Raw genomic sequence first — 23461 nt, forward strand, 5'->3', positions numbered from 1 at the left:
TACAAAATAAGAAAAAAAATTCATTTCACATTTTCAACAGTGACACTTGTCATAATTCAGCCCTGTATTTATAATCAATATAATATTATAATAATATAATATAATTATTATATAATAATATAACAAATAATATTATATATTATTTTAATAGAATAAAATAAGATTTACCAAAAATATTTCACCCTCACCACAAACACACGCCTCACCACGAACATATCTCACAGAAATAACGCGCTCCAGCATGCAATTTATCTGTAGCGACATTGCTCAACGAGCAGTGTCAGATTCACTTGTAACGTGCAGTGACAAGTACAAACGAATATCGGCGAGTCTAGCCGTAACTGACCGAACGTGATAATTCCGACACTGCGTTAGATCGCAGTGCATTTGTTTCGTAATCTAAAGCGTTAATCGAACAATTCCAATTATTAACTATTCAATCAATGCCAAAACATAAGCTGTAACCTTTAACGTGTTGTACTGCATTTATATGATGTTGTAAGCATTGTTATTATTTATAAACACAAACAAAATTTAATTTTTTCGTTTTTCATTGGGGAGGGGGGGGGTGCTGCAGTGTCGCAGTGCTTATGTGCAAGCCACCACTGATCTATATCCAAATTTTCAGACTCCTTATGGGCCAAAATATTAGCGAAAACAATTAGCCGAATTGTTTCTATCACATCTACTCAGCCCTCCCTCTCCCCTCATCACCTTTTACGGCCGATATGGACGATATTCTATGCATTGGAAAACCAACATGCATAATCACTTTACAAGCGTCCCTTAATGACTTCAGCACGGACTAAAGTTCATTATAGAAACAGAGTATGAAAAATCCATAAATTTCCTAAACCTAACATTAATTAGAGCAAACACAAAATAGCCACAAAAATATTCCACAAACTCACGCACATATCGGAAATTACCTCCACTTTAACTCGTATCATCCTGATTTTATCAAAAAATCAGTCATTCTAGCGCAATTTATAAACGCATATAAGTTTTCGACTAGACAATTATCTCACCATAGAAATAAAGAAATTAATAATGATTTTTAGAAACCGAAATTACTCAACATAGCTAAAAAATTACGCCAACTGAACAGCGAAAACCTGTCAAAACAATTCAATAACCAAAGCAAACTTCCCGACGCAAAAAAATTATTAAACTGTCATACATCCAGAACACGTACAAAGCCTACAAATACATTTTCAAACACACTAACTACAAATTAGTGTTCACCACGAACCAAAAGGCAACACTCCTAAAACCTACAAAATCTCACACATACAAAGAAATACTAGAATTTCAAATATTTCTTTGTAGGTGTTGGCAAATTTCCTTGCCAACAAAATTGTGACGTCACCTACACAGGTTCCACAATCAGATCTTTATGGGCAGTACTACAAGAGCACTTTCGTGACTGCAACATACCAATCCTTGAACATTTAAGCAATAAGAAACGTAGTAACCAAGAGAAAAACAAAATATAAAATACAGGAAAAACAGAAATAGCAACCCACGCTCTTGAACAGAAGCATGCCCCGCAAATCGACAAAACCGTAATAGTAGACATACAGGAAAACGAAACAATGTTTAGAATATCAGAAACAATAGCCATAAAATGTGACAAAAAACTCCATAAACATTCACCGTCCCTATATCACCTCTGTGAGGTGGAAGCTCCACAACATAAAAATCAGGTCACGATGCACTCAAGACAAAAACAGTAAGGCGACATGACAGTCTCCACTTTTCCCACGAGCTCCGAAGACGAGACTCAGTCGAAACGGCTCACACCCTTCCCTTTTCCCTAAAAAAATTTCTGTCTTTCACCTTCTTCCCAAATAGTTCACAGCCCACCTTGAAACCCTAGTTTTAAATTCGCATACTTTTGTCTTATCCGTAGTTCTCCCACATCTTTCTATCTCCACATTTCCGCTTGTGAAGTGATGATGCATGTTGGTTTTCCAATGCATAGAATATCGTCCATATCGGCCGTAAAAGGTGATGAGGGGAGAGGGATCCTACAAAGGCATGTCCAAAATTATTCCTTCCTTATATTCTTCATGTATCTGTCTTTAAAACATTAGTAATGCTCTAAAAATCAAGTAAAAAAAAAAGCCAATGACATCAAAAGGGGTACTCCTAAAGAAATATTGGCAGAATAGCCATAAAAATTAATACTAATTTAGAGGAGTAACATGAAATATTATTCAGAAATAATATCTTTAATTTCAGGCCTCTCCAAAGGAGAGTTAGAGAAAGAAAATTTTTATCGCACCTTTTAGGCCTAAAACTTGGAAAGTCGATTGTTTGGTTGAGGAGTTCTTTCAAAGCACTCTGTAGAAAATGTTATAAGACAATCGGCGAATGCCATGGTATCACCAGTTGTTTTGTCAAGTGAGTAGCCAATATAGCTTGGATATTTACAGAATAAATATCCAAAAGATATCATCAGCGAGTAAAGCTTCTTGAAGTATAGCTTGAAGGACGACACTTTAAAAGGCCTTTTAGTCAGGGACACCAGAAAAAGAGACTTATTGTTAGGATGCAGAGAGAAGAGAACAAAAAATGAAAATGTTTAGTACAGCCATCGGGGGTGAAGGCCATGTGACTAAAATCACGCTGGATGTGTGGTGTAGCTGAAGCCTTTCTAAAATGGGGATAGTTAAACTGACTAAAAGAAAAGTAGGAGAATTAAGGCAACTGTAATTGAATAATAGAATGGTGCTGCAAAATTCTCTCCTCCCCTTCGTTTGGAGTAACTATCCTATCTTAGACTGATGCAAATATTATGGTACATTTGTAAACAGAAAGAAATCAGATCTAATTAGTTCCATGTCTTCGTCAAAAGAACATAAACATTTTCTGCCTATGAAATGGATCTGACAATGAAAGAAACGACTAAGTCGGTTGGTGTGGTTGTGGAGGAAGAGATGCTCTATCCAGTATCGTTCTGGTACAAACGCTTCTGTTCTTATTATATAATGCTTGCATTTGTACAAAAAGACACACTCTCTCTCATCGAACAGATGCAGAACGGTATACCTTGCTTGGGAAGAAGAATGTTCTGACAAATTTTGTTTCCAAACAATGATTCAACTTAGCTGTGATAGAAACTTTGATGGGTGATATTCTGATAGTTTTCTTTAATCTTGACTTACTAGGATATACATGGCAAGATCGCATTCCTAATACTGTCGTTCTTAAAGAAAGACAGCAAAGATCCTTAATAGAAACAATTCAGAAATATATATATATATATATATATATATATATAGACTTCCATCTTCACCTAGGTTTAGTGCATTACTCTCTACATACCAACTAATGAACACAGAGGAATAGAAATGCCAAGAAAACAGTTTCGGCAATACATGTTTTGAAGACGAGACTCGTAAACAATCTGATGTTTATTAGCTAGCACATAACATCAAGTTGATTCACCCTTATTTAATGGGCTTTGTTTCCATGAGTTATTTATACATGCATATTTATGTATATATATTTCCCTATTTATACATGAATAAACGTTGATGAATCTTGACTATACTGAATGAGTGGAGTGAGTGGAGGCTGGTCTCAAAATGCAAGATTAAGACTTCATGAGGAAGAGATTTAGCACGGAACTGTATTGCTCCTACTCCCCTGAGATGGTGACTGGAGAGATGATGGTCCTAGGATGTAGGGAAATATTATTGCTTGCCTTGGAAAGATATTCTAGCATAATATCTGCATCCTCGTAACTAGATTTCTGTAAGATGGTAATTTACGAAGCGACCTAATTGCTGCTATTGTTCATTGGGCAGAACTTCTGCTTAACTTCATTAATATGAACTATTCCTTTTGTAGGTAAGTATTTCAAGAAAGGCAAGAAGCTGTTCACCACCAGTCCACCGTGCGTACTTCAGTACAAATTTCACAACGAAGATAGGATGTGTTTGCAGGGTAGTAAATACCAAGGTTGATAGAGGTAAAGTTCCTTTAACTTTCTGGACAAAGTGTCTTTGAGACGAGACCTCGCCGAACATTACGTTGAGAATTGGAGTTTGAGATATGGGTACATTAATACCATGGCGGACCGAGGATTGTTTACGTACAAGGCGGTCCGAAGAGATGTCCGTTGTTTAAAGAGACTTAAACGCTGTCATGTAATGTTTAATATGCTCCTTTATGTAAGAGAATATTAATATCCACAAAAAAAAATGTTCAAAGTGTCTTCTTCCCTCGTTGTTCAATACATACTTACTTCAGCCCTTGCTCGAATACTACAACAAGCATTGGAATGCCATCTTCAGCAAGAGTGTCAGTTGTTTGTTTTAATTCAGAAATTGTTCGTGATTTCCTTTTGTAAACAACATCTTTCATTACAGCCTGCAGACAGAAGTTAATTAGATCCAGTGATAGTGCGGAGTTCGCACCCCCATGATTGTCTTAGTTCATACGATCTTTCTGCCGTTGTTGGTGAAACTGGTCTGTCTGTTTGTTTGTTTTTCATCATTTGCACCTCTCATTTCTTCAAATTTTCGGACGTCTCATGACACTACGACTTTCAAGTTGCCGAATATTAAATCCGTATGATAACAAACGAGCAGCTTTAGTTTCACACACACACACACACACACACACACACACACACACACACACACACACACACACACACACACACACACACACACACACACACACACACACACACACACACACACACACACACACACACACACACACAAAACTCACCACTCCATCATGGGGTTTGGGTTACGGAATAGTTAAATCTCAATTTCGGACAGGTGGCTAGGCTGACGTGGTTACATTGAGTAGGCACTTGACTTCTATCTGTGGGCTCGTATGTATGATCTTGTTTATAAGAAGAAACCACAAAACAGTTTCTGAATTAAAACAACCAATGCTGGGCAAATTTGCTGAAATTGCCATTGCATTATATATGAGGGTTTGTACGATTGTTATAGTAAGGACTGAAGCTTGTGTCCAACAAAAGAGCAGGGGGGGGGATGAACATTTTTTATAGATATAAACATTCTGCTTCATAATGGAAGATTTAAATGTTAAATGGCAGCATCAAAATCCAACTCGTAACTCGATAATCAGCTGAAATAAGCATAGAACTGTTCCTTTTGTTGGCGACTAAAATCGATCGAACATAACGCAAGCCATCTTTACGAGTTGGATTTCGATGCTTTTTCTAGCACCTGCAGTTGCTAGAAAAAAGGTCTATATTTTCTTTTTTTAAAAAAAAAAAAAAAGCGATACTAATGTACTGTTGGTTTACAGCCTTTCGCGGAAGGGATTCTCATAATAACAGAAAACTGATAAGGTTAATGTATGTAATTTACAGGCCATTAAGGCTCACCATCTGGTGAGCCTTAATGGCCTGTACACTATCTACTCGAGTTTTCAAGAGAAAAAATCCTGTCACTTCTAAGACCTGCTAACTCGCCTCTAATTGAAGCAACCTGATAAAGATTCTTCGCTTGCTGGACAGGATATAGGATTCCGACCCAGTTCGGAATCCTATATCCTATCTTTCCAATCAAAGGGCGTCGTTGAACCTTACTGAGTTACGGAGACTGTCCAAAAACAAACAGAACAAAACAAATTTAAAACAATTGTGGTGTTATCGTGGACACTGCATTCCTCCAGTGTTCCATAACTTGATATGTTGCTTTTTACATACACATACCGGCCACGAAACTTTTATGCTGATATACGTAAACATCACTTACACTGCATATATGCGAAATACTTGTTCACCCCGTATTTGTAAATGATAAAATGCAGAAAAAAAATTATGTATATTTATATAAAATTATTCTAATCAATATCGTTAAAATCAAAAAGATCTTTTAGTACATTAAATGAATTGTGGTAAATATTTATGTAAAAAAAAATGGAAAATAAATTATTATTACTAATATATTTAGATAGTAACATTTACTTAACATTCTAGACTGAATATTTGTAGTGAACAGAAAAAGTGATAGTTGTATATTTGTACACATCCTATATATGTGATGAGGATAATAAACTTTGTCAATGTTATGCCAAATAAAACATTTATTATTATTGTTACTAAAGAACCAAGCACCTATGCTAAAGCATTACTTTTATGCTTTGGTAGGTGTGATCTGATAATCAATCGTGGCGAATTTCATACATTGCAAGAAGACTTTCTTAAAGGAATAAAAGGTGTAGATGCTATTTTTTTGTAATCCTCTCACCAAAATAAGCAGAGAAGGTCCTTGATGCAGCAGGTAAATATTTTTGAAAGCTAATTGTTTTGCTCAGTTTTTAATGCAAAATGTTATATAAAATATAAATCATAACATTTACGAAATGTCAGCAAGTAGACCTAGATAGGTGATTACAGGGAACAGAAATTTTTAACATTTGACTCTTTTTTTTAATACGTGTAAAAACGGTTTCTGCATTGAAGATTTAACAATATCGTGAAAATCGGGAAAGAATTGTCGTAAAAATAAGTAAAATAAAAGACTAAGCCATTCTTCAATAATTTTAGAATGTAATAGTATTTAACTCATATTACTCTTAGAATACCGTTTTAACATGCATGCGTACGAAAATGTATTCAGTGACTGCATATTATAAACAACGTTCTTTCGTTTGAAAGAATATTTATAATATATTGCGCACACAGTACCAATAATAGGTCTTCAGATGCCTATGGCACAGTTAGGAATAGTTGGAAAGACTTCCCTCTTCCAAAAGGCAATAACACACAAAGAAACTTTATTCGGAAGCTATTTGTTTAATCCAATGAAGCACATCCGTATTATATTGAATACATGAGAGAAGCTACAGAAAACACGATGGATTAGCTGCTAACTGATTTAGTTTTGTTCATTAATATAAATCCAGTGGGTGAGATCTCGTGACCGCTGTGATTTTTCGGACTCTCATAGGCTGATCCATGCTTATTCATTGAAAAGAAGATGTGTGGTCCAATTAGTGGGTGGTTGTTGATGTCATCGTGGGTAAACTGCAGTGAATAAAATGTAGCGATACAAGCTGTGGATCACATGCATTGGAATAAAGTCATTCGTTCATTCCAGAAATGATTTCAGAAATCTATGAAAATTTCAAGTTTTCCTTCCCATAGCTAACTTTAACAATTTTATATTGTTCCTAAGAAGTCCTCAACGATTTTTTACTTTCCTCTATCTATTAGACGAGCCACCTTACATAGTCTATGTTGTTTAGCCATTGCTGATCCAAACACAAAAGGAGGAGGGGAATTACATTCTAATCTTCTCATAACAATGGCATTCTATAATAATAAATGTTGCTGATAATGAATTTAATTAAAATTCACGCGTTACTATTCCTGATTTAAGGTTAATTGAAGAACTAAGTATAAATTGTAGGTTATATCTTACACTTATGTCGATTCGTGGAATAACGTGCAGCCTATATGGCGATCCAAAATTCTCATATTTCTGTTTCAATTTTGTAGGACCACAGTTAAAAATCATAGGGACCGTATCAGTCGGTTATGATCACATAGATGTTGAAGAGTGCAGAAAACGGTAAGTATATTTAATTATTTTTTTAATATAATTTTTAGTTATCCAATATATAAAAAGGACATTTCGTTTGGATGCCTGTTCACTTGAACGTTCTCACTACACGTAAGCCAGACCAAATTTTTCACAGCCTCCTCTTTTATCTAGTAGAAGGCACTAGCTATATTTAAAGTAAAAATTTTTGATTTAGGTGAGTTTGCCAAGATTTAGTTACAGTTGATAACGACGACACTCCTTAATTGTACTGATAACTAGCAGCAGCAATTAATTGTAACCACTTATCCTATTCATTAAGTAATCATTCCTGGTTTAAGGCTAATTAAAAAAAACTATGAAACTATATATCTGCACAATCGCGATAAGTTTTACACAGCTAATCGCAGTTTTATAAATTAATATGTTTAGTTGGATGAAGGTTACTCATATATTGGGATTACTGTAGGCTTCCACAAACAGAATATTGTATGTTATGATTTTTTTAAATTATTTTACTTCGATCACGAAGCCAAAGGCCTTCACTTCGTTTTTATATGCATCAAACATCATGGCTGTGACTGTTAAGACAACTGATATACAGTAGCTAACATTACTCCTATAACACGAATAATTAGAGCCAACATTTCACTGATTTTAGATAGAATATTATTGATCCTGCTTATAAACTGCGTATTCGATAGAACACAGCTTGCAAAATATGAAGTGTCGGATGCGGTTAATGGGAAAATAAAAAAGAAAGAAAAGAAGAAACTGATACGTTCTTTTCTCTTTCTCCTCCTTTGCATAAAAAAATAAATAACTTGAATTATTATTCAATCAAAATCATAATTTATTTTATTTTGTCTCAGAAAGCATCGCTAAATGATACAAAATTCTTAGTTATCTGAGAATACTATTAGGACTGACTCTATAGATCGTACCCTTTAGGATTATTTATGAAAGCGTTTAATAGGTGAGTTAGCTGTCACGGAGGCGGTGATTTTTCCTCTCCTTTCCCTTCCTATTTTCCTGAAATTCAGATATTTCCTTCCTCAAAAGAACACAAACAATATCCGTAGCTCGTGGCTTTAGTTCCTTCTCCAGAATACCGAACAACCAGAACGTAAATATCTGTTTCTTTATGCAATATCAACAAAATAGACTCTTGGTGACTAGAAATAAATAACTGAACTGTGAAGGAAATGGTAACCTTCCGATGAACTAAGATTCCTCGGTAGACACGGATTCAAAGAATAAAGACTATTTTCAATTATTCTAATTGCGTCAAAAGCAATAGCAAATAATACAATTGCGAGTAATAAGGCTCAAAGGAAATTAGCAATTACACTGTCAATAAAGAATATAAAATAGTTTTATTGAATCAGAAAATTTCTTGAAGATATGTTGAGGGCAGTAATAAAGCAGAATGGAGATTATATCCTCCATCCTGCTTTATCACTGCTTCCCAACGCGTTTGGATAAATCTTGCATTCTTGCTGTGTGTGTTTTCCCTTAACCCAATGGTTGGTGGAGTAGCAATGCCACTTTATTAGAGAATAGAACAAAGCGTTTCTCGTTGCATTCCTTGTCCAATCGTATTCTCTGTCTGAAGATATGTGTCTACGAAGCGTGTTTGCCATTTTTGAGGAGGAAAAAACCCTCCACCTACGTTTGAGACCGGCTAACTCAACTCACCTCTGATTTGAAAAGCTCTGAGCTATGTAGGCTCGGATTCCTGTTAGCAAACCTTGTTTTGTTGTTGTATTTGATAAGTCGAGTCACTTCTGTAGAAACCTAGTCAGTGGCAGCGAGAACGGAGTTTGTTCTTTCAACTTTTCTAAGTTGAAAGAACATAAGTTGATGTTCTTTCAACTTAGAAAAGATATCGAGCTCTGAGGGGGGTTCGTATCAGGATTACATGAGGGGGGGGGGTAACATCTATGTTTTCCATATCATCATATATTTCAAGTGAAACAAGTGACCGCACATTGTCATGCTGAATTAATGATATGCAATATTTTAGTCCGATTCTTCCTCCATTTTGAAGTCTTATTTCTTGGAAAAGGATACCAGAAACAGTAAACCATCAGAGGACGTTTTCATTTTATCTGGTTTACAACTAACGCGAAAATGGAAACTATTGAATCATCCTAATAGCTAAGAATGTAGAGTATGCATAATTTTTGAAACACCTCATACACCTTTTAAAAAACACCCTACGCACGATAATAATTATTACTTCCGAATGTATTTTATCTTGAAATATCATTACTCTAAGAAATTAATCTCACCATCTATCTGATATGGTTTACGTGCGTGCATGCGTGTGTGTGTGTTCATATCTTACAATAGTTGCAGACCAATATCCCAATAGCTGATTACTTTCCATTACAACTGAGTTTTCGTTTCTTTTTTTTTTTTATAAGAAATATCATGATGAGCTACACTCTAGAAATATCTGTGAATGCAGTGGCCGAGTTGACTGTAGCCCTCTTACTAACAGTAACAAGAAATATTATACCAGCTGCAGAAGCAATTAAAAAGTAAGTTCGTTTTCATTTTTCTGTTTGTGATGATCTTTATAAACACCGAAGTTATTTGTCTTTTAAATTATTTTTATTTTTAGCCCTTTAAAATTATATTTATTTATTTTAACGGGGATCTCTTTAAATATCAAAATTTCTTTCAGATGATTGTTTGCTATGAGGGCTACCTTCTCGAATTTTTATAATTACTATATATTATTATTTATTATTGTAATTTACACTTTCTCTGTTTTAATTTTCTAAAAAATCGGACATAAAATTCAAATATTCTGGATATAAAATCTGATCCTTTTGAATTCGCCAATGAAAAACATCGTCTAGCGATGGTACGAAGAATGAAAATATGGAAGGAATAATGAAGAAGTCGAAGCCAGTGTTTCGGATTTCAAAATGAAGGTTTTTAATACATAGCATTTTAAGTGAGGAACATTTTTATAAATATATACACAGTACTTATTATATATACACTTACTTTAGTATATTTATATAAATATAATAATAAAACATATTATAAACTGTTTTTAGAGTAATCGGCATTTTGCTTTTATATTATTTAAATTAGCAATTTAATATACTAATATATTAGTATATTAATATATTTTGCATATAAATATTTTAATTGAATAAATGTATTCAGCGAATAAGCATGCGGTTTTTTTTTTAAATCCTAAAAAAAATTATTGACGCGATGATCACGTGGATTATTACATACGAAACCTAAGACTGGCATAAACTGGTTTGAAATTTTATTGATTAGTCTCATACAAAATGATATCATTCGTAAATTAGAGAAGAAAATACGTGCTGTGATTTATATGTTTGATATTTATATTTACACGTTACTTATATTACAGTGGATGTGTTATTAAGGAAGTTTTGATATAATATAAGTCTTTGATCAGATCAGAATTGAATTACAGTTTGCTTTACTCTTCAATGGTTTTAATGGGTGCAAAACTACCATCACCTGCTTAATGGAATCCGGAATTGGGCTTGAAAAAGTTGATGTTTCGTCTCTAGAGAAGAATTTCCAGATTATCTAACCTCCACTTAACTTTTCCCACGGTACTAAAATGTACAATAGGTGTACAACCTTTTGTGGGTAGAAATCAACGTAGTAATAACCTTATATACTCACAGTAACGTTACAAAGTTTGTTCAGTGATATTTTCCTCCTCTTTATTTAAAAGAAATAATAATAAATATTAATTTGTATTACAATTATTATGCAATAGGGCAATGTTTCAAGCGAATAGCTTTCATTAAATAAACATTCCTTCTCACATATATATGTAATTATACTTAATAATCACACTAAATATTTACAATAATAAACCTTCAGTATTTAAATGGTAAGTGCAAGAAATAATTAATTATTTCTTGCAAGTGAAGTAATTACTCTAGCTGTAAATTGGCATTGGCACTTTTAGTATTGGCACGTACAAGATCGGATGCTATACAAATAAGTTGTGTAGTCCTTTCTCACTGCGTTCCCACAAATGAGAGAAAAAGTATGTAAATAGTTATAGATGTAGAGAATCTAGCTCTTCCATACATCTATCAGAATATTTATAAACATGGCTAAGACTTCTAAGCTGGCTGTGTGATAAGTTTGTCCTGTTCACATGTAGTTTTCCCACCGGTCACGTTTGAACTTGTAGAGACATTGGCTATCAATATCCATATTTTAATCATAACGCAAAAGCTGCTTCGTTATTTGGATTCCTTGAATTCGAAGGGTGGGCTTTTTTGTGAACAACAAGGATTCTGATGCCATGGCAAAAATATGCTTCAGATATATGATTAGCAGATTCAAATCATTTATTATCCATTGCGTGAAGTACTGAAACCAAGCTAGAAATCGCCATCACCAGAACTAGAATTTATGCAACTTGCTTCCAATTCACCTTGTTGCTAAAAGCATGCAACTTTTGAGTAACACTAAAGTTATGAATGAAATGCAAAAAAAAAAAAAAAAAAGAAAGAAATAATAAAAAAACGTTAAAAAATTATGTAAAGTGAAGAACGATCTATAAGGAGAATAAATACTTTATTTGCATTTCTTCACATTTCGCCCTTTTAAGGTCGGAAGACTGGATTTTGGCGAAGCATTTGCTGCAACGGCGGAAGTGTGGGCTGTCCAACATACAATACGGTTCGTATCTGTTATCCTCATAAGAACAGCAACGCTTTACAGATCTCTGTCTGCAAGAATTTCATCGACTTGTTAAAGAACTTGAAGAAGCGGAGTATGCCTGCATCGCCATATGAACTCGTTTGTTTAAAGGCATTAAAGACTTCAGTAATCTTAGCTTGTTCTCCAGAGATCTTCAGATTCCCTTTAGTCTGGTAACTTAAAGGTGTACGAAGAGGATAGTTTGTTTTTATACCCGTGGGCAACACATTGGCTTGGTTGGCCTTGACAATATTCATCTTTTCCAGTAAATGCGAAATTTGCTTAACACCTTGTTTATTATTTTTAATCTAAACAAAGAAGAAAAAAAAATCTACACATTTTCCACATGCGCATAAGACAACACTTAGATCTTAAAATTAGACCAAATGAAAAGCTAACACAAAAAAGAAAGAAAGAATTACCTGCATAAATATGGAAGCGGGTCGTTTATTTTTGTCCCTTGACATATCCATGGCAGTGAAGCTTTTCTAGCAGCCTGAAAAGAATTTTATTATTAATAAAAAATTAAAATAGTCCATAGAAAAGTATGTTGAAGGAATCATGAAAATTATGAAAAAATTATTCGCATGTAGTTTTCCTACCGGTGCGCATCAAAAGACTTTACATTCCATCGATCACGTTTGAACTTCTAGAGATATTAGCTATCAGTATCCATATTTTGATCATAATAATGCAAAAGTTGTTTTGATGTTCATTATTTGGATTCCTTGAACTCGAAGAACGGGCGTTTTTTTGAAAGACTACTAGATTCTAATCACTGCTAACAGCTCACGGATATCGATGATTCCAAAGACATCAAAGGCATCACTCTGTATAAATCCTCAACACGTATATTGTTGTAGACTTTCTTGAGTTGACGGGGTGGGGGGTTTCCATGAAGGAAAATCCCCATCTGCCTATGCCAAAGATCGACCAACTCGGCAACTGAAGAAAATCCTAAAGGCAACTCCTTCTATTTGAAGACTGGAATCGAGCATATAACAATCTAGCGCTATGAATACAAACGGCATTTCCACAGGCATCCAACTGTCAACTAATAAAAGCTAATTTTAAGTGATCAGTTGATCAGAGTTCTTTGTAGTCTTATTTTCGCATCAAGCATATTGCACGCCCTTCAGAAAATAATGTACAGTAGTGTACGAATTTATAAATCCAAAATTCCTTAAAATAGCGCTTATCTCCTGAACAGGAAGAACAAAGGCTTACTCACTGACGCCAATAAATTAAATAAAAAAAATAAAAGTTAATTCAAAAATGGGTTTTTCGACTACTTTAACAAAGGTAGCCGAAATTAATTATTCGGAATTAAGAGGACTTGAATATTAATGATTATTTAATCTTATATATATATATATATATATATATATATATATATATATATATATATATATATATATATATATATATATATATATATATAATTCACTTCTCTACTAAATTCATTGACGTGAATCTGCTATCCCTACTCACCTTTAATTGGTTGATTTCGATTAAATTAAAAAAGAACCACGCAATCGATTTTTGCTTCTAAGTGTTCACAATTTTATTTTGGACTCTCGTATCATTCACAAGCGGTACTCGATCGCTGAAGTTTCCTATCGTCTATTTCAGAACGGCAAAGCTAAGCTGATCTCTGGAGCTAAGTTGAGACTCGAACTAACTAAACTATAGGCAGACTATTCTTTGTCAGGTATGGCTACCTGTTTCTGTTGTATAATGTTGTTGGTTTTGTGTGTCACACTGATTGTTAAAATTCGATCTTTTGTTAAGAGAAAAATGTACAGTTAATTAAATGAACAATTAAAAGAAAAGGCAAATTAATAAATTAATTTGTCTGCTTAGGGCAGTCTAGTCGGTAAATGCTACTGTAAATACGCATAACATGGATGCTTATAAGGACTTGTTCGTTTAAAAAAAATGCGTAGAAAAATAAATAAAATTAAAAAAAAAAATACAAATTAAAAAACTTGTTCCGGATTGCCAGAAGTTGCCTAGTTGTGAGGTTACTTCACGCAAAAATCATATTCTCATCTTCTTAAAGAAGATGAGAATATAACTTATAATTTCTTGTTAAGTATAATTTACCCTCAGAGCCTTACGCATTGAGGCAATCTTGATTAAGACTGCCCCACCTTATTGCCTCTAGAAAACAGACACGAAGACAAGAACTCTGCCCTTTGGTTGAAAAAATCGCGGCTTGAACTGCACTTAGAAATAGCAGGATATTTAATCCTCCAGTACAAATGCAGTAAACAGATTATTAACATTTAATTAACAGCATATGTTAATTAACATAGCCTTAATTGTCTCCATTATTCAAATCAAGTTATTTTAGCCCTACAAAACATGCAAATCAGCCTGAGAACCCATTTCACTGCAACTTACAATAATACTACACCAGAATCACAACTTAATCTACTTTACTAATCATACAAGGTTGTAGTCTCACACCGATGAGTACCACCTAAGGACTTGTTTTGATTGGAAAGATCTGGGTTCGAATCTCTTCTAACACACCCGCCTTTAGGGTTTTTCCTCTGAATTAGTCTCATTCGGATGTGAAAGGGTTCCCACTCGTTCTTTTCTTCACGCAAATCAGATCGAAGAACGCATGTACTGTCCGACCATAGATACGAGAACCTCAGCTGGCAAGGTGCCAAGAAGAGTCAATTCATGTTGAAGGGGGAGAAAGAAATAAGTCGATGTACGAATTCGTCACCAACACCCTAAATCACGTGCTTTGTACGTAAAAAATTCCAACATTTGTACAAGCAGAATAGTTACCACTTTAAAAACTAGAATATTTATGAAAGAAAAGCTACTTTTCCGACGTATAATAATAAACACTCATCCCACGAAACGCATTGATTACCCCAATATCGAATGGATTAGCCTTCTTCTGCCATGCGCAGAAGTGTAGAAGGGTCTCGCATCTGTGGTCGCACAGTAATTAGCACACATAATGCTGGAACATAATACTGAACCGGTTAATACTGGAACACTGAACTCAAAACACAGAAGTGACTGACTCTCCATCATAAAGCTGAGCAGCATGCATTTTCGCTAGTTCAGTAATTTGACAGACACGGAATTCTCAAGAAAAGACGCTGCTTGGAATTGCTGATTTCAAAAAAATGGCTGTGTATTATAGATATTCTTTTTTTTTTTTTTTTTGTAAAATCTCAATATAAATATTATATTCTGTTATTCTTTTCAGCGATGAATGGTTTACTTGTTATTCCAAAATTTCCACTGGAAGGAGTTTGGCTGGATCAATTGTTGGAATTTGGGAATGGGACGCATTGGTAAGTGTACTTTAATAAGTGTTCCATAAGTAATATCAGCATAATAACAGAAAAATCCAATACGGTGCTTATTCTCATCTTTGAGATTGTCAAATATCGTCGCCATGTCTGCTAACGACTCGGTATGCAACGCTAAAAGAAATCCGTGAAAATGCATACATTTTAAGATTTAGTTCTAGACGTCATAAGCAGGAAGTTGGTAAAATATGTTTACTGGTGATCTTATTTTAAATGTTAAAAACCGTAAAAGCAAAGTCCTTATTTATTCGGTAATGAAAGTAGACATTTTATTAAAATTAAAACTTGTATTTCCATTGAAGTCTATTTTTCAATTTAACCATCCGCTGTCGTTTATGCGTGTCTGTGAAGGTTATCATTGCGGCATTAGAGGATAAACCGCTGTAACACTGGGATGAACACGTGTTACAGCAGTTTATATAGTTGCAATGTTCCGACTTTATATTGTCTCTGAACTTGGTTATGCTGCTCCTTTTGTAATCTTTGATATAAAGAGATAAGCAAAGCTTTTATAAAGTACCCTATAGATCAGAGTATGCCTTTTGACAGCAACTATATTTTTAATTAAAAATTCAAATTAAAGTTTAATGTAGTGATCATATATATATATATATATATATATATATATATATATATATATATATATATATATATATATATATATATATATATATATATATATATATATATATATATATATATATATATATATATATATATATATATATATATATATATACAGTATATACATTATACTCCCTACTGTGCGACCACAGATGCGAGACCCTTCCACACTTCTGCGCATGGCAGTAGGCGAATCTATTCCGATAATAGGGTAATCGATGCGTATCGTGGGATGAGTGTTTATTATTATATCGGAAAATTAGATTTTCTTTTATGAAAATTCTAGTTTTTAAAGTGGTAACTATTTACTTGTACAACAGTTGGAAAATTTTATGTATATAAAGCACCTGATTTCGCTTGCTAGTGACGAATTCGTACATCGTCTAATTCCTTTCTCCCCCTTCAACCTGAATTGACTCTTCACAGCACATTGCCAGCCGAGGGTCTCGCATCTGTGGTCGGACAGTACATTTGTTGTACTTTTGGCAGTAACGATCTGTGAAATTTGAAATGGAGGTTGCAGATGGTGATGAACGAGTATGACATTTGTGATAGGCAGAACAGTCAGTTGAATTTTAAAATTTAAAACTGAAATATGAATAAAGCATAAAATCATAAAAAAAAATAAAATTACTAGGGGTCAGGGAGTTGACCTAGTAATTGCACCTGAGGATTTGATTGTAACGAATATGACCACATTGCCACTAATTGGTGAGAGTGATCACAGGGTCTTGACTTGGGAGGTGGCTAAAGGTGTGGAATTTACAATTAAGACAGGGTACATGTGGAATTATCTGGCTGGAAAGTATGACAAGCTTAGGAGTTTGATTGGTTCAGTGCCATGGCATGTACAACTGCAAGGGCTGGATGTTGATAGTGCATGGGAGGTGGTTAAGAAGTGTTTGCAGGAGGCAATGGCTGACTGTATACCTAGAGTCCGAATAATAAATCAAGTAGGGATTAAATGGATGAATAACACCATTAAGCTTGAGCTGCAAAAAAAGAAACAACTGTGGAGGGAATTTAAGGAGAAAGGTGACCTGCAGGCATATGAACGGTATAAAGCCCAGGCCAGAAGGGCAACAAGTGTGGTAAGAAAAGCAAAAGCAGATTATGAAAGAACATTAGCCATGGAGACTAAAGAGAATTCCAAACAGTTTTTTCGATATGTTGCAAGTAAAAGGAGAGCTTGTGTAGCTCAGTGGATGTGGCGTTTGCTAACCACGGCGCTTGGCCGCACGAAGGAAGACTTGGTTTCGAGTCTAGTCGGCGACTAGAGGAAATTTTTCTAAGCCTTTTTTCGACCGGTTCCCGAGTTAGTCGATCTCTGGCACGGGGAAGCAGGTTTTTCCTCCCGGAAACTCGGGTTTTTCGTCCTGTAAACTCAAGAAAATCGACCATAGAACCCACATTATTTCAGACATTAAATATATTGTGTTACGGTTAGGGACCACGAGATGGCGGCACATTTGAGCCGTCTCTCTTCACTGAGTACCGCTTAATTAGTGATAGCCATGGGCCATCTATCTCTGATTGGTACCAGTGGAGATTGAATCTGCCCACTCAGTCTCCAAAAGTTAGATAGGGCTAAATGGCCTCGCCTACTCCCGTATACGGGAATATAAAGGCGTTAGCTGATTTTTTTTTTTTTAAAAAGAAAAAATGTATACGGCAGATTGATTTTAAAGAATGCCGATGTTAGGGAGGTAACCGAATCAGTTGATATAGTAGAATTACTGAGTGAGCACTTTGCAAGAGTATATCATCCAGGTGGTGACATTGCAGATATGGAAGAACCAACAGCTTATACGGGAATTGTGGTGAATGAAGTGGAGGTGAATAGTCTATTACAAAATCTCAATATCAATTCATCTGCGGGATTGGATGGTACACCAGCTCGTGTTGTACGAGAAGCGGCTAAAGAATTGTCAGTGCCTTTGACCATTTTGTTTAAATTGAGTCTCGGGTCTGGGTTAGTCCCAAGGGGGTGTAAAGAGGGGAAAACAGTTATGAGGTTCTAAGACTGCTGCTGAAAATTACCGGCTGATCAGCATATCAGGAATTGTTGTCAAGGTGTCTTGGAGAAAATAGTCAAGAACAAAATACAATATTGGATAGATGAAAATGGGATATGGGGGACAGCATGGTTTTGTGAAGGGTAGATCATGCCTCAGTAACTTGCTCACGTTCTATAACACAGTGACGGCTGAACTGGATAAGGGTAACGGGTATATAGTGATTCTACTGGATCTTGCTAAAGCCTTTGATAGGATACCACATGGAATTCTAATCAGTAAACTGCAGCATATGAGAATGTATATTGGGTTGGTGAGATGGATAGCATGGTGGTTGATGGAGAGATATCAGAGAGTGGTTTATTCAAGAGTAGAATCCAAAAGACGGCCTGTGACTAGTGGTGTGCCGCAGGATTCTGTCCTTGGACCACTACTGTTTAATTTGTTCATTAACGATATTGGAAAGGATCTGAGTGGAACTGTGCATCTGTTTGCGGATGATGCAAAGTTAGGTAGAGCAATAGTGAATGCTCAGGATGTCAAAATTTTGCTGGATGATTTGGATAGTTTGGAGGACTGGGCTGAGGAGAATGGATGTCAATTTAATGTAGAAAAATGTAAGGTTTTGCATTTTGGGGTGAAAAGATTTGCAGCAGTATATCATATTGGTAACGGCTTCCTGGTAGAAGATCCCTGTACTCCGCAGCCTTGTTTTGGTCTTCCTAGGAAGATTTGGTCATCTATAAACAGGATCAGAACTAATCAGGGCAGATGTGGCTATCTTCTACATAAATGGGGGCTGTCAGATCACCCTTATTGTGATTGTTCTCCCGTGGCTTAGACGATTACTCATATTGTGCACGACTGCCCAAGGCGCCAATTTTCACGGTTGTGGCCTACAGGACATCCACAAAGTGACGGATGAGGCCTTGAATTGACTTTCCAGCCTGGACCTTGATCTGTAGTTGGTATGGTGGTGGCGGTGGTTATGGAGGAAACAGAAAACCACGGTCCCGTCTGAAGACGTTATTCTAATAGTCATTCTCATAGTCCTCGTCATAGTATCAGCGGAACTCCTCATGTCAGAAGATGATGATACAGTGTGAAATGGGCCTCCTCTAATGGATCAAGTTTTCTCACACAAGACACAACTGCTCTCTACTTAAACCTCGGATACAGCCACTTTTATGTTGTGAAGTGTTGTGAGAACATGCAGTCTTGTCATACTTGATGCAGCAGGACGATAATTGTCTCTGGCTTAATTATGACAAGTTACTTTTGCTTTATTTTTTTTTAAAAGAAAGACTTAGTAAGCAGGTTGTGCCTTTTATGTAATGAACTTTTATATGTTAAGATTTTCATCATTTGTTTCTGGAAATTGTGATTGTATTTTTCACTTACCAATTTCATGTAGCCATAAGAATAAATAAATAAATAATCACATTGGTGGAACTGTACTCCAGGAGATTGACGAGGCCAGGGATTTGGGGATGTTGGTGAATAGGGAGTTGAAGTTTAGGGGACACATCGCAAAAGTGACAAAATCAGCTCATCAAATCACTTGGTTGCTGAAAAACACTTTAACAAGCAGAGACAAACAGGTTATTGTTCCTCTATATCGAGCCTCGATAAGACCCCACTAGACTACTGTGCCCAGATAGGGCACCAGGGTTTCTTCTCGATGGGGAGGAGGTGGAGAGGATCCAGAGACGAGTGACCAAGATAATAGCAGAACTATGGAATGAACCTTATGAGAACACGTTGAAGATTTGTGGGCTGCAGAAATTGGTTGATAGGTGGAAAAGAGGTGATATGATTGAGACATTCAAATTACTGAAGGGTTTCTACAAGATTAATCCAGAAGATATTTTTGAGAATAGGACTGGTAGTGGGAGGACTAGGGACCATCCATGGAGGCTTAGTAAGAATTCTTGGTTAGCAAGGGTGTTAGAGCTAGGGTTTTTGCTTGGCGGGTGGTGAATGAGTGGAATAAGCTGCCAGAGTCTGTTGTGGGTGCCATGACTGTAAATGAGTTCAAGGTGAAGTATGATAGATAATGTGTGAATGTCGAATAGTTGCTCTTGACATGATGTTAGGGCCTCCCTCGATGAGTCTAAGGACTCCTTGGAGCTTCCCGTAATAATAATAATAATAATAAACATAGGTTTCGCTTATGACATTTGATTTCATTAGCACTGAAAATGGAGAGCTACACGTGATGTTTACCTTTTGGTTAGAAAGTCCGTTTTCGAATATCAACTCAAGACGTGGTGAACTTTTATAAAGTGGATTAAAACCAGAATCGTATGAAGTTTCCCCTCCCAGACTATCGGGTTTTTCATTTCGCAAAAAAAAAAAAAAAAAAAAAAAATGTTGGAGAATACACAGCAGAGCTTAGCGAGTTCGAATGTTAACAGATAGTTGAATCTGTTTCTCCTGTGTATGATGAACATCCTATTCGAACAGAACATTTGTGAGATAAGTCGATTCCAAAATTTCTACTCGAGAATGGCAAAATATTCCGCAGAAAACTTAAAGATCGATAGAAAGCATACTTCGTTGGCTGTGTGTTGTTCACGTTTAGTTTACAGTAATGTTAGTCTGAATTTTAACTTTACTCCCATACGTAAAGTAAATAGTATCTTTCTTTTCTTTTCTTTTTTTTTTCGATTATACCAAATAATCAGCAAGTAATATTAATTATGGAGCAACAATTTGCTATTAATATTAATTAGAATTAATATTTAGTTATTTAAATTAATTATAATTAATACAAATATGAAAATAAAAGTGATATTTGGTTAAGGAAAAATATCATAGCTGTTAGTGCTCTTCAAATGATTTTTTTAAAGTAATTGCAGTATTTAAATAATTCTCTCGCTTGCTCATTTACTAATGATGTAACTTCTTTTTTTATTTCTTTGTAGTTCTGTTACCTTAACGGGGGGGAGGGATAGAAAGCTAAACGTGAAAAAAATTTCATAAACCAACAAGCATAGAAATTATTATTATTACGTGACACCTCCAGGGAGTCCAAAGACTCATCGAGGAAGGACACTACTCTACAACTCTCCGTGTCCGCTACTCAATCCAACTACAGCAAACCGCATCCTCTACACCAGCGCCATCTACCGCCCACCACCATTTGTATTTTCACAGACAATCACAAACATCCATGCCTAGGAGGAATTCGAACCCGCATCCTGACTGGAGAGTGGATACGCTAACCCAGGGGCGTAGCTAGGGGAAGGCAGTGGGGGGGAATAGCCCCGGGCGGCACTTTGCGTTTAAGAAATCTTGCCATACTGTCTATAGAACAACAACTGAGTGATGAAATAGACTTCGACAATGTCATCGACGATTTTCTTAACGGAAAAGCAAGAAAAATAACATTTTAGAATGTTGGAATTAAATGTTTACTTCACAAATAAACATAGTGTTTTTAATTTATTTTCCTATATGTCATTTTGACTTTTTTGTAGTATTTTTGGTGTGTATTGAGAGGGGCGGCAAACTTAGGGACCGTTCCGGGCGACAAAAGCTTTAGCTACGGCACTGCACTAACCAGTCGGCCAATCAGGCCGGCTAATTATTTTCATTATTAATCTTTGCACCGTTCTTAAATTATTATTATTATTATTATTATTATTATTATTATTATTATTATTATTATTATTATTAAAAATAAATTAATACTCACGCAATTTTAAATACTTTGAAAATCAGGAACTCACACACGAATAAGTAGCATTGAAATAACTTCATTTTACTTGAAAAAAATTGTATAACTGCCATGAACTTAGAATGTTATATCCATCTGTAAAAGAAAATATTTTTCCATGTGTTTAAAATATCTAGGATATCAAGCGATGCTTATGTCTAAGCTTTAAGCAGTCGTGTTAAATTCAAATAAACTATTTTCTAAAATAGAAATTCTTCAATACCATAAGTGTAGATCTCAAACTATCGTAATATTTCATATACAGTCGCCTTTAACGACAAAACATATTGCTAAAGAACAACAGACAAATTAATACTGCTACTTTGATTTTCTACACCTGTAACCAAAAATGATTTTTGTTTGACCAAAAAAAAAAAATTATGTTAAATTTCCAGATACATTTCTTTCTCTCTTTTTTTTTATTAAAAAAATACAGTTATTATTGTTACTAAAATTTGCGTAACAATATATTGAATTTATAAGGGGGAAAAAAAGCAAACTATTTTTTTTTTTTTGGCTCTCGAGTGAAGACTCATAACAGTCTTAACTGTTATTTCATTTTTATTCCTTAAAAGGGAATAAGTCGTCAGATTTTGGAAATCGGTTAGAGAAGGGTCATTTTCTCGTTATCTTCAAATACGAGTGCTGTTCGAATTAAACTTGCCAAGAAATTATATTCTTGTTTAATCCTTTATCCAAGTGTATGCCAACAAAGTTTGCGCATGAGATATCTTCAAGAGTCGGCTACTTGTATATAGAGGCTTCGCATCAGTTGTCTTATTAGCCTTGTTTCTAGTTTTCGATAAGGCAAAGGGCGAGAATGCCCCACGCAATTGCTGCCATCTCGTAGTCCTAATCCTAACTAGTATTTTTTTCGATTTTTTTCTAAGTGTTGTGAGATGAAAAACCCACGTTTCTTCTAGCTAGGGAGCCATTTGGGGGGGAAAAAATAAGTTTTCTTCAGTTGCTAGAATAAAGTTGTATTTCTTCTGAAGATAACAGGATCATGAAATTGCAGCACACAGGTAAATTAATTAATTAATTAAATAAAATTAAAATCAAGTCTGTGAGCTACAAAAAAATTTGTAGCTCACAAATTTTTGTGAGCTACAAAAATTTGTAGCTCACAAAAACCCAAGCATCTCACGTTACATCGTGTAGTTGCTGAGATACCATGTTCAATGATTTCCACATATAAAAGTAAAAAAATATAAACATTGCAATAATAACAAAAAAGTAATGAGTCCGGATAAAAAAAAATAAAATAAAATAAACATCTAATACGAGTATTATTCCAGGAGAGAGAGAGAGGACGCTATAGAAGCATATAAGTGTGACGTTCGTAGTATTATCCATCTAAGCTTCTTCTTCTCCAATAGTCTCCTAAATGAACCTTTGGGTAATTCATCGCTGGTAGGTGATACTCTTTGCTAGCCTCCTCCAGTCGTCTCGGTCTCTTGTTCTTGATATCAGTTGAGAAAGGGAGGA

At 35.1% G+C, this 23461-nt stretch overlaps 1 protein-coding gene across 1 annotated transcript in view; it reads left to right on the forward strand.

Moving 5' to 3' along the window:
• The window catches only part of LOC150096271 (glyoxylate reductase/hydroxypyruvate reductase-like), a 79501-nt gene that overhangs the window by 6579 nt on the left and 49461 nt on the right, over nucleotides 1–23461 (forward strand). Inside the window, exons 2-5 of the mRNA XM_090409018.1 lie at nucleotides 6149–6281; nucleotides 7502–7574; nucleotides 9974–10090; nucleotides 15508–15539. Coding sequence (XP_090265144.1) covers nucleotides 9981–10090; nucleotides 15508–15539 — 142 coding nt within the window. The 5' untranslated portion in view covers nucleotides 6149–6281; nucleotides 7502–7574; nucleotides 9974–9980. The remainder of the gene's footprint in view (nucleotides 1–6148; nucleotides 6282–7501; nucleotides 7575–9973; nucleotides 10091–15507; nucleotides 15540–23461) is intronic.

This window comes from Typopeltis vanoorti, chromosome 19 (genome assembly GCF_054136105.1).
Source record: "Typopeltis vanoorti isolate ZY-2024b chromosome 19, IOZ_Tvanoo_1.0, whole genome shotgun sequence".
Classification (NCBI taxonomy): Eukaryota; Metazoa; Arthropoda; class Arachnida; order Uropygi; family Thelyphonidae; genus Typopeltis; species Typopeltis vanoorti.